This window comes from Berghia stephanieae, chromosome 10, assembly GCF_034508935.2.
Source record: "Berghia stephanieae isolate SIO BIC M18660-M18661 chromosome 10, UCSD_Bste_1.3, whole genome shotgun sequence".
Taxonomy (NCBI): Eukaryota; Metazoa; Mollusca; class Gastropoda; order Nudibranchia; family Aeolidiidae; genus Berghia; species Berghia stephanieae.
Genome location: NC_088369.1, coordinates 44,663,766 through 44,676,923, shown reverse-complemented (window position 1 = coordinate 44,676,923; position 13,158 = coordinate 44,663,766). Strand labels below are relative to the sequence as shown.

General features: G+C 39.9%; 1 protein-coding gene across 2 annotated transcripts in view; it reads left to right on the top strand.

Moving 5' to 3' along the window:
* LOC144955855 (serine/threonine-protein phosphatase 2A regulatory subunit B'' subunit delta-like) overlaps nucleotides 1–10,277 on the top strand; it is a 237,477-nt gene extending 227,200 nt beyond the window's left edge. For both annotated transcript variants that reach the window (XM_078886065.1, XM_078886064.1), the window contains 3 exons: nucleotides 1,190–1,339; nucleotides 8,725–8,828; nucleotides 9,556–10,277. In XM_078886065.1, the coding sequence (XP_078742191.1) occupies nucleotides 1,190–1,339; nucleotides 8,725–8,828; nucleotides 9,556–9,730 (429 nt within the window). In that variant the 3' untranslated portion in view covers nucleotides 9,731–10,277. The remainder of the gene's footprint in view (nucleotides 1–1,189; nucleotides 1,340–8,724; nucleotides 8,829–9,555) is intronic.
* Nucleotides 10,278–13,158: the final 2,881 nt, after the last annotated feature.

The following is a 13,158-nucleotide window of genomic DNA, read 5'->3' as shown; positions in this document are numbered from 1 at the left end:
TTTATTGGACATAATTGATTGATTCCTCGAGAGGAAATCATCTTTTGAGAGATGTAGTGTCGCAGTGCTCCCATGAGCTAGGGCTTAACTCTCTCCAGTCTTGAAGTGCAAAAATGATAATGTAATCCAATGCTACTTTCGACAAAAGTACTTTAAATTGAACCAATGGTATCATTTCTTTCATCAGAACATTCAGTTGGCCCTAGGGGGGTATTTTAATTGAATTTTGCGCCGCTTTGTCTTGTCATTCTCATGCTGCCTCAATCGGGTGTCAGTCATTTTGTGACAGAAATGCGAATATAGCCTCCGCACTGAAAGAGTTAAACAAAGGCTCATGTCATCGCTTCGACATTGTCAATAGGGCGGAGAAGTCATGAGGTTTGACCTTTCAACTCTTTCAAATCCAAACTCTGTGGAAGTACCTATGTAACCAGTCCTTCGAGGACTTACTAATAATGAATAGGTTACATATCATAAGGTGGCAGCAGCAGCCTCTTATGGTTCTCACACTACTATGTTATGACGATCGACCCAATCTTACTTACTTATCCGAACCAGCGACCACCTAAGCTCTAGCCCTTCGGTCTTGCGCCATGACGTAGAAGTTAGACGTCTTTTGTAGTTGTTCCAGGTGACCATAAAGTGTGTTACTGATGCTTGGATTTGGTGGGAGGAATGTGCATCTCAGGTCTTCAAGAGGTTGACATTCAAGCAAGTGGTGTGTTACTGTTTCATTGGGGTGTTGATCAACCCAATCAGCAAAGTCTAGTCCGCATTCGTGCACCATCGCAAACCCACCTGGTAGCATCGCATTGTCACAACACACCGTTCAACTAGCTAGATGCTCTGCGGTTTTGGGTTCTTGCCCACATTGGGTACATGTAGGACAGGTGGAAAGTAAGGGGACATAACTATTTTAGGAGCAGGATGTATAGGCAGATTCTTAGGATTACGGGACGTAAAAAAGAGTGAGGATGAGTTATCTGTATTGACGACCAGCATGTATATTTAGGCTAGAAAATCAGATGGCATCTCTCTGAAACTTCAGAAGATCAACGATTACACAAAGTTTGTAGACAGTCCTCCAGAAGAGTGTTTTTACACTTCCAATGAGATTAGATCCATTAATTTTTTTGGACATTGCACTTTTGCTCCCTATTACAACACCTACAATATTCCCTCTCCATAGATGATGGACTTAGTTCGACCCAAGAAAGAAGGGCAGATAACTCTGAAAGACCTCAAGTCCTGCAAGATGACCAACATTTTCTTTGACACATTCTTCAACCTGGACAAGTTCCTGGAACACGAACAGAGAGATCCCTTTGCCAATGCTAGAGTAAGTAAAATGTAAAATGTGCTGTGGGCAGGGGGGTACTTGCTGTGTCTGCTATCCCCTAGTGTTGGGTTATTCGATCGCTTTTACTCGATCGACATCCGAGCGCGAAGCCACGAGTCACCGTCCGATCTCAATTCCGGAAGAGCGAGTTGATAAAACGATCATTCGAGTTGACGAGTAGAGACGAGCTTGAGACGATCTTGAGACTTGAGACGAGCTTGAGACGATCTTGAGACTTGAGACGATCACGATCCGAGCGAGTTGAGGGGTAACGAGTAACGAGTGTTTCGAATCATATCAAACGATCACAGTTTGCCATCCGATACCAATCGCCAACGTTTGCACACGGTAGTCTGTGGTTCTTCCACAGCCCTCATTTCTTGTCAGATGTTAGTGTGTCTGGGTGGCAGGGAAATTCGTGTAGGTGTATCACGCGTGTGTGACAAGACTTCATTAAACCTACTAAAGGTTGAATATCACACACACACACACACACACACACACACACACACACACACACACAGACAGACAGACAGACACTATGGCTATTTCTATGACACACACGCATCCATCTATCAATGAACACTACCCTACAGTAAAGTAAAACGTTAGCTTTGAATATGGAATGTTTCAATGTTAGATGCCTGTGTAATTTGTTAGTTCCCATCATCATCATCATCATCATCATCATCATCATCATCATCATCATCATCATCATTAGGGGCAGCGTGGCTCAGCGGTTCGGTCTTTGGTTCGCACCCCAAAGGTACCGAGTTCGATCACCCGCCGCTGCACTGTGTGGCCTTGAGCAAGTCACCTCGTCCTAGCTCAATTTGCGGCGCTGCACTGTGGCTGACGCCTGGGTTATTCCAGTCTTCCCTTAGAATAGACCGTAGAGAAAAACCTCCCCTATGGGATGAATAACGGGAATTTTATTTATCATTATTTTTATAATTTATTTATCTTCACCATCATTATCAGCAGGAGCAGCAGCCCAGCATCATCATCACCTTAATAAAATAAATATCAACACATGTTAATGTAATCATCAATCAAAACAGCTCGCAGAATTCACAAATTGTTCCTAAAAGACCATACCTAGGGAAAAAAACAAAACAAATACTATTGCTAACTTATCTGAAAAGGAATAGTTTCAAAAGAATCCTAAAATTATTAAAGCTCGGGAGCGTCTTTGATTTCTTTGTCTAATTTATTCCATACTTTTGGGGACCCGACAGAGAAAGATTTTCAGCTAACTATAGTTTATAATATGGGAACATTAATCAGTCGTTTATATTGGAATCGGAGTGGTCAAGCAGGTGTATGAATTCAAAGCTCATTTCCACGGATCAATGAACTTCATAATAATTCAATTTTCCCCCTAGCAGGCCATACAAACCTACATCCATTTCATAAAGTACCAGTCGCCTGTTTCGGGTCTTTTTTGTACTAAAACTCTTAATAGTATCCGTCACTGCTTATAGATAGTTATACATTCACACCTGAGTCGAGTAAAGTAATGTGTGGTAAGTGCCTTACACAAGGACTTAACTTCGGGATCAGAATTTTCCAGGATCACTGTCACCCACTCGACCACTTACAACGCTTAACATCGCTTGATTTATGACAAGAAGAGACACCTTACCGCTGAGCCACAGAACAACTAATAATCACAACATTAAGGATCGCAACAAATGCATGTTTTTAATCTTTTTTTTAAAAAGTACTTCTTCAGAGCTATTGGGCCCGATGAAGCCGGAGTTCAGTCCGGTTTCCATATCGGAAAACTTACGAAAGCAATTGCCCATTAGTCTATCGCAAGGAACTTTCCGCCAGATTTAACAGACTTTGCTTCCCAATCACTACTAGGTAGACAAGGGGTCAGAATATATGTATCTACTTCACCCGGAATCGAGCTCGGTTCCCTTGCATGTTAAGCGAGTGCACTACCTACTGAGCTATTGGGACCCCAAACTTTTAATAGGATGCTAGTAAATCGAAAAGTGCTTTCCGTTGATCTAAAATAGCGTCCACCCAGCTACATACCTACTTCCACTTTAATGGACTGAGCAATAAAAAAAATTAAAAACAAATTGACTGAACTCAGAAACGACGCCGATCCCTATTGTGCGTTCCAAGTTAGGTAATCCCATACATCTTTTAAAAAGACTAAGGATAAAACTACCCCTTCTTCCCATTCCCAAAAAAAGGAAACAAAAACAAACAAAACAAAAAAAAAAAAACACCAAAAAAAAAAACACAACAAAATGAAGAAAAAAAAAAGAAACCAAACAAAGTAACTAAATGTAAATAAATAAATAGTCTCGGGTTTGGTGTTTGGATGTCAGAAAAGCACCCCCCCCCCCCCCCCCCCCCAAAAAAAAAAAAAAAAAAACCAAAACAAAAAAAAACCCCAAAACTCAACAAAACAACAACAGCCACAACAACAACAACAGCACACACACACACACACACACACACATACATACATACACACACAAAGAAAAACTAAACAGGAAGTAACAATGTTAAATATTCATATTCCTGCCCAAATTTTAAAGCAACCTAACTAAGCCGAGAGCAGGAAAGGCAACAACCGTAATATCACCTGTTTAAATAAAATTAATAGCAGTAGTAAATAGGCTATAAGATAAAGATTTGAACATGTGTGATGAAAGGTAACCGACAAAGCAAGAAAGCGCGCGCCTCGATGACGACCAGTGACAAATGTGAGGTGGGGGCGGTTATGTAGGTTACACCCGACAACTTTTGGCGCGACATAAATATGAAATATAGGGGGGGGGGGGGGGGGGGGGGTTGACGTGCCACCCCATCACCAAATCAACAACTGATGCAGTTTTGATGGCGTGTGTGTGTGTGTGTGTGCGTGTGTGTGCCTGTGTGTGCGTGCGTGTGTGGGTGTGTGCGTGTGATGCGACGAACGATCATAAAAAAAAATTAATTAAAATAAATAAAATCAAGGCTTCCAAACAGCCAGATTTTTTCTTGGCCAAATAGTCAAATAGAACCTCACATTATCAAACACCACAATCATCCTGACTCCCTTGAAAAACTCATTGATTTTAATTAATAAAACAATCGACTACAGTTGGATAAAACTTATCTTTTTATTTTTTTTTTAAATAAAAGATTTTTTTTAAAAAATGAATAATAATAGAAAAACATTTCTTAGTAACCAATTTTGAACTTGGCCATCTGGCAGCCCCCATCATAACCAGCTGCAGTCAAGCCAGCCACAGACATAAGAGAGGGAGGGGACTGTGAAGTTTCCTGTGGCAAACGAGATGCTCGTGTTTTTTTTTTTTTTCAAACGAATCACTGCTCGATGACGTCACTGACTCGAAACCCGCCCGAAACCGACTCGATTTTAGAGGACTCGATCGAAAACCCGCTCGATTTGATCGTTTCAAACTCGACCCAGCACTACTATCCCCCTATATCTGGGTGGGGTTCCCGACCTCTCACAGTGGACAGGGAGGTACTTGCTCTGTCTGCTATCCCCCTATATCTGGGTGGGGTTCCCGACCTCTCACAGTGGACAGGGAGGTACTTGTTGTGTCTTCTATCCCCCTATATCTGGGTGAGGTTCCCAACCTCTCACGGTGGACAGGGAGGTACTTGCTGTGTCTGCTATCCCCCTATATCTGGGTGGGGTTCCCGACCTCCTATAGTGGGCAGGGAGGTACTTGCTGTGTCTGCTATCCCCCTATATCTGGGTGGGGTTCCCGACCTCTCACAGTGGACAGGGAGGTACTTGCTGTGTCTGCTATCCCCCTATATCTGGGTGGGGTTCCCAACCTCTCACAGTGGACAGGGAGGTACTTGCTGTGTCTGCTATCCCCCTATATCTGGGTGGGGTTCCCGACCTCTCACAGTGGACAGGGAGGTACTTGCTCTGTCTGCTATCCCCCTATATCTGGGTGGGGTTCCCGACCTCTCACAGTGGACAGGGAGGTACTTGTTGTGTCTTCTATCCCCCTATATCTGGGTGGGGTTCCCAACCTCTCACGGTGGACAGGGAGGTACTTGCTGTGTCTGCTATCCCCCTATATCTGGGTGGGGTTCCCGACCTCCTACAGTGGGCAGGGAGGTACTTGCTGTGTCTGCTATCCCCCTATATCTGGGTGGGGTTCCCGACCTCTCACAGTGGACAGGGAGGTACTTGCTGTGTCTGCTATCCCCCTATATCTGGGTGGGGTTCCCGACCTCTCACAGTGGACAGGGAGGTACTTGCTGTGTCTTCTATCCCCCTATATCTGGGTGGGGTTCCCGACCTCTCACAGTGGACAGGGAGGTACTTGCTGTGTCTGCTATCCCCCTATATCTGGGTGGGGTTCCCGACCTCTCACAGTGGACAGGGAGGTACTTGCTGTGTCTTCTATCCCCCTATATCGGGTGGGGTTCCCGACCCCTCACAGTGGACAGGGAGGTACTTGCTGTGTCTGCTATCCCCCTATATGTGGGTGGGGTTCCCGACCTCCTACAGTGGGCAGGGAGGTACTTGCTGTGTCTGCTATCCCCCTATATCTGGGTGGGGTTCCCGACCTCCTACAGTGGGCAGGGAGGTACTTGCTGTGTCTGCTATCCCCCTATATCTGGGTGGGGTTCCCGACCTCTCAGAGTGGACAGGGAGGTACTTGCTGTGTCTGCTATCCCCCTATATCTGGGTGGGGTTCCCGACCTCTCACAGTGGACAGGGAGGTACTTGCTGTGTCTTCTATCCCCCTATATCTGGGTGGGGTTCCCGACCTATCACAGTGGACAGGGAGGTACTTGCTGTGTCTGCTATCCCCCTATATCTGGGTGGGGTTCCCGACCTCTCACAGTGGACAGGGAGGTACTTGCTTTGTCTTCTATCCCCCTATATCGGGTGGGGTTCCCGACCTCTCACAGTGGACAGGGAGGTACTTGCTGTGTCGGCTATCCCCCTATATCTGGGTGGGGTTCCCGACCTCTCACAGTGGACAGGGAGGTACTTGCTATGTCTGCTATCCCCCTATATCTGGGTGGGGTTCCCGACCTCTCACAGTGGACAGGGAGGTACTTGCTGTGTCTTCTATCCCCCTATATCTGGGTGGGGTTCCCGACCTCTCACAGTGGACAGAGAGGTACTTGCTGTGTCTGCTATCCCCCTATATCTGGGTGGGGTTCCCGACCTCTCACAGTGGACAGGGAGGTACTTGCTATATCTGCTATCCCCCTATATCTGGGTGGGGTTCCCGACCTCTCACAGTGGACAGGGAGGTACTTGCTGTGTCTGCTATCCCCCTATATCTGGGTGGGGTTCCCGACCTCTCACAGTGGACAGGGAGGTACTTACTGTGTCTTCTATCCCCCTATATCTGGGTGGGGTTCCCAACCTCTCACCGTGGACAGGGAGGTACATGCTGTCTTCTATCCCCCTATATCTGGGTGGGGTTCCCGACCTCCTACAGTGGGCAGGGAGGTACTTGCTGTGTTTTCTATCCCCCTATATCTGGGTGGGGTTCCTGACCTCCCATAGTGGGCAGGGGGGTACATACTGTGTCTTCTATCCCCCTATATCTGGGTGGGGTTCCCGACCTTCCATAGTGGGCAGGGGGGTACATACTGTGTCTTCTATCCCCCTATATCTGGGTGGGGTTCCCGACTTTCCATAGTGGGCAGTGAGGTACTTGCTGTGTCTTCTGTCCCCCTGTATCTGTTTTCTGTCTTTGTCTTGGAATGACCCTAGCTGGAGTCCTTGGCTGGGAGGGAAACAGTCAAATGTATTGATATAGTTTTGGAAGATGATATTTTTTCCCCTTGTAAATCATCTCTCTGTTACGTACTGTATTTTTTTTCTTTTAACATATGATTTGTAAGCATTTGAGTGTATTCTTCTTTGTGGGATCCTTGCTGGTGTCTGGATGAGACGTTAAGGTGATCTCAAACTCAGTACATTGACAATATGCTCTTGGAATCTACGTCTGTTACCTATTTGAACCAATTCCCCTTTGTCTTACTTTTTCTTGGATGTTTAGATTATAATTCTAGAACTTTTTACTATCCCATTTTCTTCTGTTTTGCTGGCGCTGATATAACCTTAATTCGTTGCAAGTGCCGTAAAACAAAACAAACAAACAAATCAAACAATAAAAGTGCGTTAGAAATATTATATGTACCAAATAGGAATTTACGATCCTCGACTGACAAAACGAAGCTTACTCTTAGAAATAATTATAATCATTAATTTTATGGCGGCCATTCCTTTACCCACACTGGGCCCCTTGTGTGGAATGACCTGCCCAGCAGACGGATAAAAGAAGAAAAAATCTATTGATAGTTTTAAATCATTGTTAAAGCACTACCTTTTTTTACCGTGACATTTTCATGATATTGATACGATATGACATACTATGCTGCTATTGATATCATCATTGTGGTATACGTTTTATATATGTAACTTTTGTATATTAATTTGTAACTTGCATTGACCATCACACAGTGGTGATAGTGGGTGATATAAGGCCATCCATTATTATTATCATCATCATCATCATCATCATCATCATCATCATCATCATCATCATCATCATCATCACCATCATCATCATCATCATCATCATCATCATCATCATCATCATCATCATCATCATCATATTATTATTATTATTATTATTATTATTATTATTATTATTATTAATATTATTATTATTATTATTATTATTATTATTATTATTATTATTATTTTATTGTTATTATTAACATTATTATTAATATTTAAAAATTTATTTTTTTTTGTCCTTGCAATCTTTATTATTAACTTCCCATATTTTAGTAGCCAAGTGCCTAAAAAAAATAATAATTTAAGTTGTATTTTGATCAGTGTTGAATTTGTGGGGGAAAGATGAGCTCATCGTGTTTGATTCCTACCAGGGCTGTGTGACCTTGAGTGAGTCACCTCACCCAAGCACACTTTTAAAATTAAATTAAATTGAGCTTTTATATAGTGCAATATCCACTAAACGTGCTCAAAGCGCTTTACAAGGGATCCCTGGCCAACAGCAACATTTAGCATGAAGGACAGGACATGACGCCAGTTAATGATATTGCACTTTTTTTTTTCAGACACAGACAACGCTGTTAATGGCCAGGTACTCTTTTTACACCTGAGTACGGTGAGAGAATGTGAGTAAAGAGCCTTCTCCAAGGACTCAACTATGACCGGGACCTTCCGATTCGAAAGCGAGTGTCCTACCACTAGACCACTTAACCAACACGTTGTTGACCTGCTCTGTCGTTGACACTTGGGTTATTGCCCCTCGGGCATGAGTAAATTCAAATTTTATTCGTTATTAAAACTTTTTTTTTTTAAAATGTTTTTTTTTTTTTTTTTCATTCAGGATCCGAATGCTGACCCAGTCGAGATCAACGATTGGAACCGATTTGCTGAAGAGGAATACGATGTCTTGGTGGCCGACGAGGGCAGCGGAGACATGGAGGAAGGGTGAGCTGGAGTAGTGGCATCTTTTTGATAGGCATTCAACTAAAATGGATATTATTATTATAGTGCTCGCTGGATTCTTGGCCTGCTTCTTTGGAGAACCAAAACAACGTGTTCGAACTCAATGCTCATGGATGGTAACCAAATACCAAATACATTCCCTGTTCTTAAAGCAGTATCTCCTCCCCTTACCTCCCATTATCAGCAATGTCGCTTGTTGTGGAGTATGGACTGGTTCTCATGCATTTTGGGCTATGTTTGATATATATATATATATATATCAAATATATATATATAATTTATTTTAAAAACATATTTTTGGGTATTTCTTTTCTTGCTTTTTTTCTGTTTTATATATGATATTTATGTGTTATACAAAATATATTAATATATTTTGAATGCATTATCATTGATTTTATAGATGCATTTTTACTGTTACTGTTACTTTTATTTCATGTTTTAATTAGTTAATTGCTTTATAAAATTGTGTAAATATATTATTATACAACACTCTTTGATTCAGTCTTGTAATTCACGTTTTTAAAACCAATTGGATGAATAAAAGTTTATTTATATATTTATATTTTATTTATTTATTCATTTATTTATTTATTTATTTATTTATTTATTTATTTATTTATCTATTTATTTATTTATATATTTATATTTTATTTATTTTTTTATCTATTTATTTATTTATATATTTATATTTTATTTATTTATTTATCAGGCATTATGAGGACGATTTTGAGCAAGAAGACGAAGACGAAGTATTAAGAGAGCAGATGCTGCGAATCACGGAATCAGGCCCCGCCTCCACCATCCATGAACGAGGCGGTTCCACACCAACATCCCAAGACGACATCTACGATTTCAGTAACACGAACTACAAACTCGGATTTTGACCTCGACTACGGAGTTAGTTAGTTAGTCACTTTGTTTCTGTTATCATCAATGGGCCGTAAACGGCCCTCCTCCTCCTTTTATTTTTTACGAGGGGCGAAAGAAGGCATGGGATTATTTATCAATTCTGTTGGAATGTTGGTTGTTGAATTCGTCTTCTTTTGAGGGCCGCGTTCATAATAGACAGAATCCGAAGTCTATGGTCTCATGTCGTACGATGGAGACGTGATGATTCAAAGAGATGTTATGTACAAAAATAGATGATTTGTTTGTTTATTTATTCTCTTCCTCATTCACTCACCCCCCCCCCCCCTTTTTCACCCCCATTTTTCAAATTCATCAGTCACATTATCCAAAAGATTGCATTTCTTCATACAAATTAATTTCATTGTATCATAGTCATTTCTCGCTTCGACATTGTTGTTAGAGTTTTAGTCATACGCTCTCAAGAGTCATTTTCTTTCTTACGGTTGTACTTTTGTATATATTTTTTTTGGATTTTCCTATGTTACGAAGAAGAAGAAGTCGTCGTGTTGTATGAAATGATGAAGTCGTGTTGTATGAAATGATGAAGTCGTGTTGTATGATATGATGAAGTCGTGTTGTATGAAATGATGAAGTCGTGTTGTATGAAATGATGAAGTCGTGTTGTATGAAATGATGAAGTCGTGTTGTATGATATGATGAAGTCGTGTTGTATGAAATGATGAAGTCGTGTTGTATGAAATGATGAAGTCGTGTTGTATGAAATGATGAAGTCATGTTGTAATGAAGTCATTGTATGATGATATCATGTTGTATGATATGATGAAGTCTGTTGTATGAAATGATGAATCTGTTGTATGAAATAAAGTCATGTTGTATGATATGATGAAGTCTGTTGTATGAAATGATGAAGTCTGTTGTATGATATGATGAAGTCATGTTGTATGAAATGATGAAGTCATGTTGTATGAAATGATGAAGTCGTGTATTGTATTGAAATGATGAAGTCATGTTGTATGAATGATGAAGTCATGTTGTATGAATGATGAAGTCATGTTGTATGAAATGATGAAGTCAGTGTTGTATGAAATGATGAAGTCATGTTGTATGAATATGATGAAATCGTGTTGTATGAAATGATGAAGTCGTGTTGTATGAAATGATGAAGTCTTGTTTGTATGAAATGATGAAGTCTGTTGTATGAAATGATGAAGTCGTGTTGTATGAAATGATGAAGTCGTGTTGTATGAATGATGAAGTCAGTGTTGTTTATGAAATGATGAAGTCGTGTTGTATGAAATGATGAAGTCATGTTGTATGAAATAGATGAAGTCATGTTGTATGAAATGATGAAGTCTGTTGTATGAATATATGAAGTCTGTGTTATGAAATGATGAAGTCATGTTGTATGATAATGATGAAGTCGTGTTGTATGAAATGATGAAGTCGTGTTGTTAATGAAATCATGGTATGAAATGATGAAGTCTGTTGTATGATATGATGAAGTCGTGTTGTATGAAGATGAAGTCATGTTGTATGAATGATGAAGTCTGTTGTATGAAATGATGAAGTCTGTGTTGTATGAAATGATGAAGTCGTGTTGTATGAAATGATGAAATCGTGTTGTATGAAATGATGAAGTCGTGTTGTATGAAATGAAATGTGTTATGAAATGATGAAGTCGTGTTGTATGAAATGATGAAGTCGTGTTGTATGAAATGATGAAGTCTTGTAAAATGATGAAGTCGTGTTGTATGAAATATGAAGTTGAAATGATGAAGTCGTTGTATGAAATGATGAAGTCTGTTGTATAAATATGATTCTGTGTTAGGTTTATGAAATGATGAAGTCGTGTTGTATGAAATGATGAAGTCTGTGTATGTATGATGAAGTCGTGTTGTATGAAATGATGAAGTCGTGTTGTATGAAATGATGAAGTCGTGTTGTATGAAATGATGAAGTCGTGTTGTATGAATTGATGAAGTCGTGTTGTTATGAAATGATGAAGTCGTGTTGTATGAAATGATGAAGTCGTGTTGTATGAAATAATGATGAAGATATCGTGTTGTATGAAATGATGAAGTCGTGTTGTATGAAATGATGAAGTCGTATTGTATGAAATGATGGAGTCGTGTTGTATGAAATGATGAAGTGTGTTGTATGAAATGATGATGAAGTCGTGTTGTATGAAATGATGAAATCGGTGTTGATATGAAGATGATGATGAAGTCGTGTTGTATGATATGATGAAGTCGTGTTGTATGAAATGATGAAGTCGTGTTGTATGATATGATGAAGTCGTGTTGTATGAAATGATGAAGTCGTGTTGTATGAAATGATGAAGTGTGTTGTATGAAATGATGAAATCGTGTTGTATGAAATGATGAAGTCGTGTTGTATGAAATGATGAAGTCGTGTTGTATGAAATGATGAAGTGGTGTTGTATGAAATGATGAAGTCGTGTTGTATGAAATGATGAAGTCGTTGTTGTATGAAATGTTTGAATGTCGTGTTGTATGAAATGATGAAGTCGTGTTGTAATGAAATGATGAAGTCGTGTTGTATGAAATGATGAAGTCGTGTTGTATGAAATGATGAAGTCGTGTTGTATGAAATGATGAAGTCGTGTTGTATGAAATGATGAAGTCGTGTTGTATGATGAATTGATGAAATGAAATCGTGTTGTATGAAATGATGAAATCGTGTTGTATGAAATGATGAAGTCGTGTTGTATGAAATGATGAAGTCGTGTTGTATGACGAAATGATGAAGTCGTGTTGTATGAAATGATGAAATCGTGTTGTATGAAATGATGAAGTCGTGTTGTATGAAATGATGAAGTCGTGTTGTATGAAATGATGAAATCGTGTTGTATGAAATGATGATATTATGACAGGTTAACTTGTCTTCCCATTGATTTTCTACCTTTATATGTTTCATCAGTCACATTATCCAAAAGATTGCATTTCTTCATACAAATTAATTTCATTGTATCATAGTCATTTCTCGCTTCGACATTGTTGTTAGAGTTTTAGTCATACGCTCTCAAGAGTCATTTTCTTTCTTACGGTTGTACTTTTGTATATATTTTTTTTGGATTTTCCTATGTTACGAAGAAGAAGAAGTCGTCGTGTTGTATGAAATGATGAAGTCGTGTTGTATGAAATGATGAAGTCGTGTTGTATGAAATGATGAAGTCGTGTTGTATGAAATGATGAAGTCGTGTTGTATGAAATGATGAAGTCGTGTTGTATGAAATGATGAAATCGTGTTGTATGAAATGATGAAGTCGTGTTGTATGAAATGATGAAGTCATGTTGTATGAAATGATGAAGTCGTGTTGTATGAAATGATGAAGTCATGTTGTATGATATGATGAAGTCATGTTGTATGAAATGATGAAGTCATGTTGTATGATATGATGAAGTCATGTTGTATGAAATGA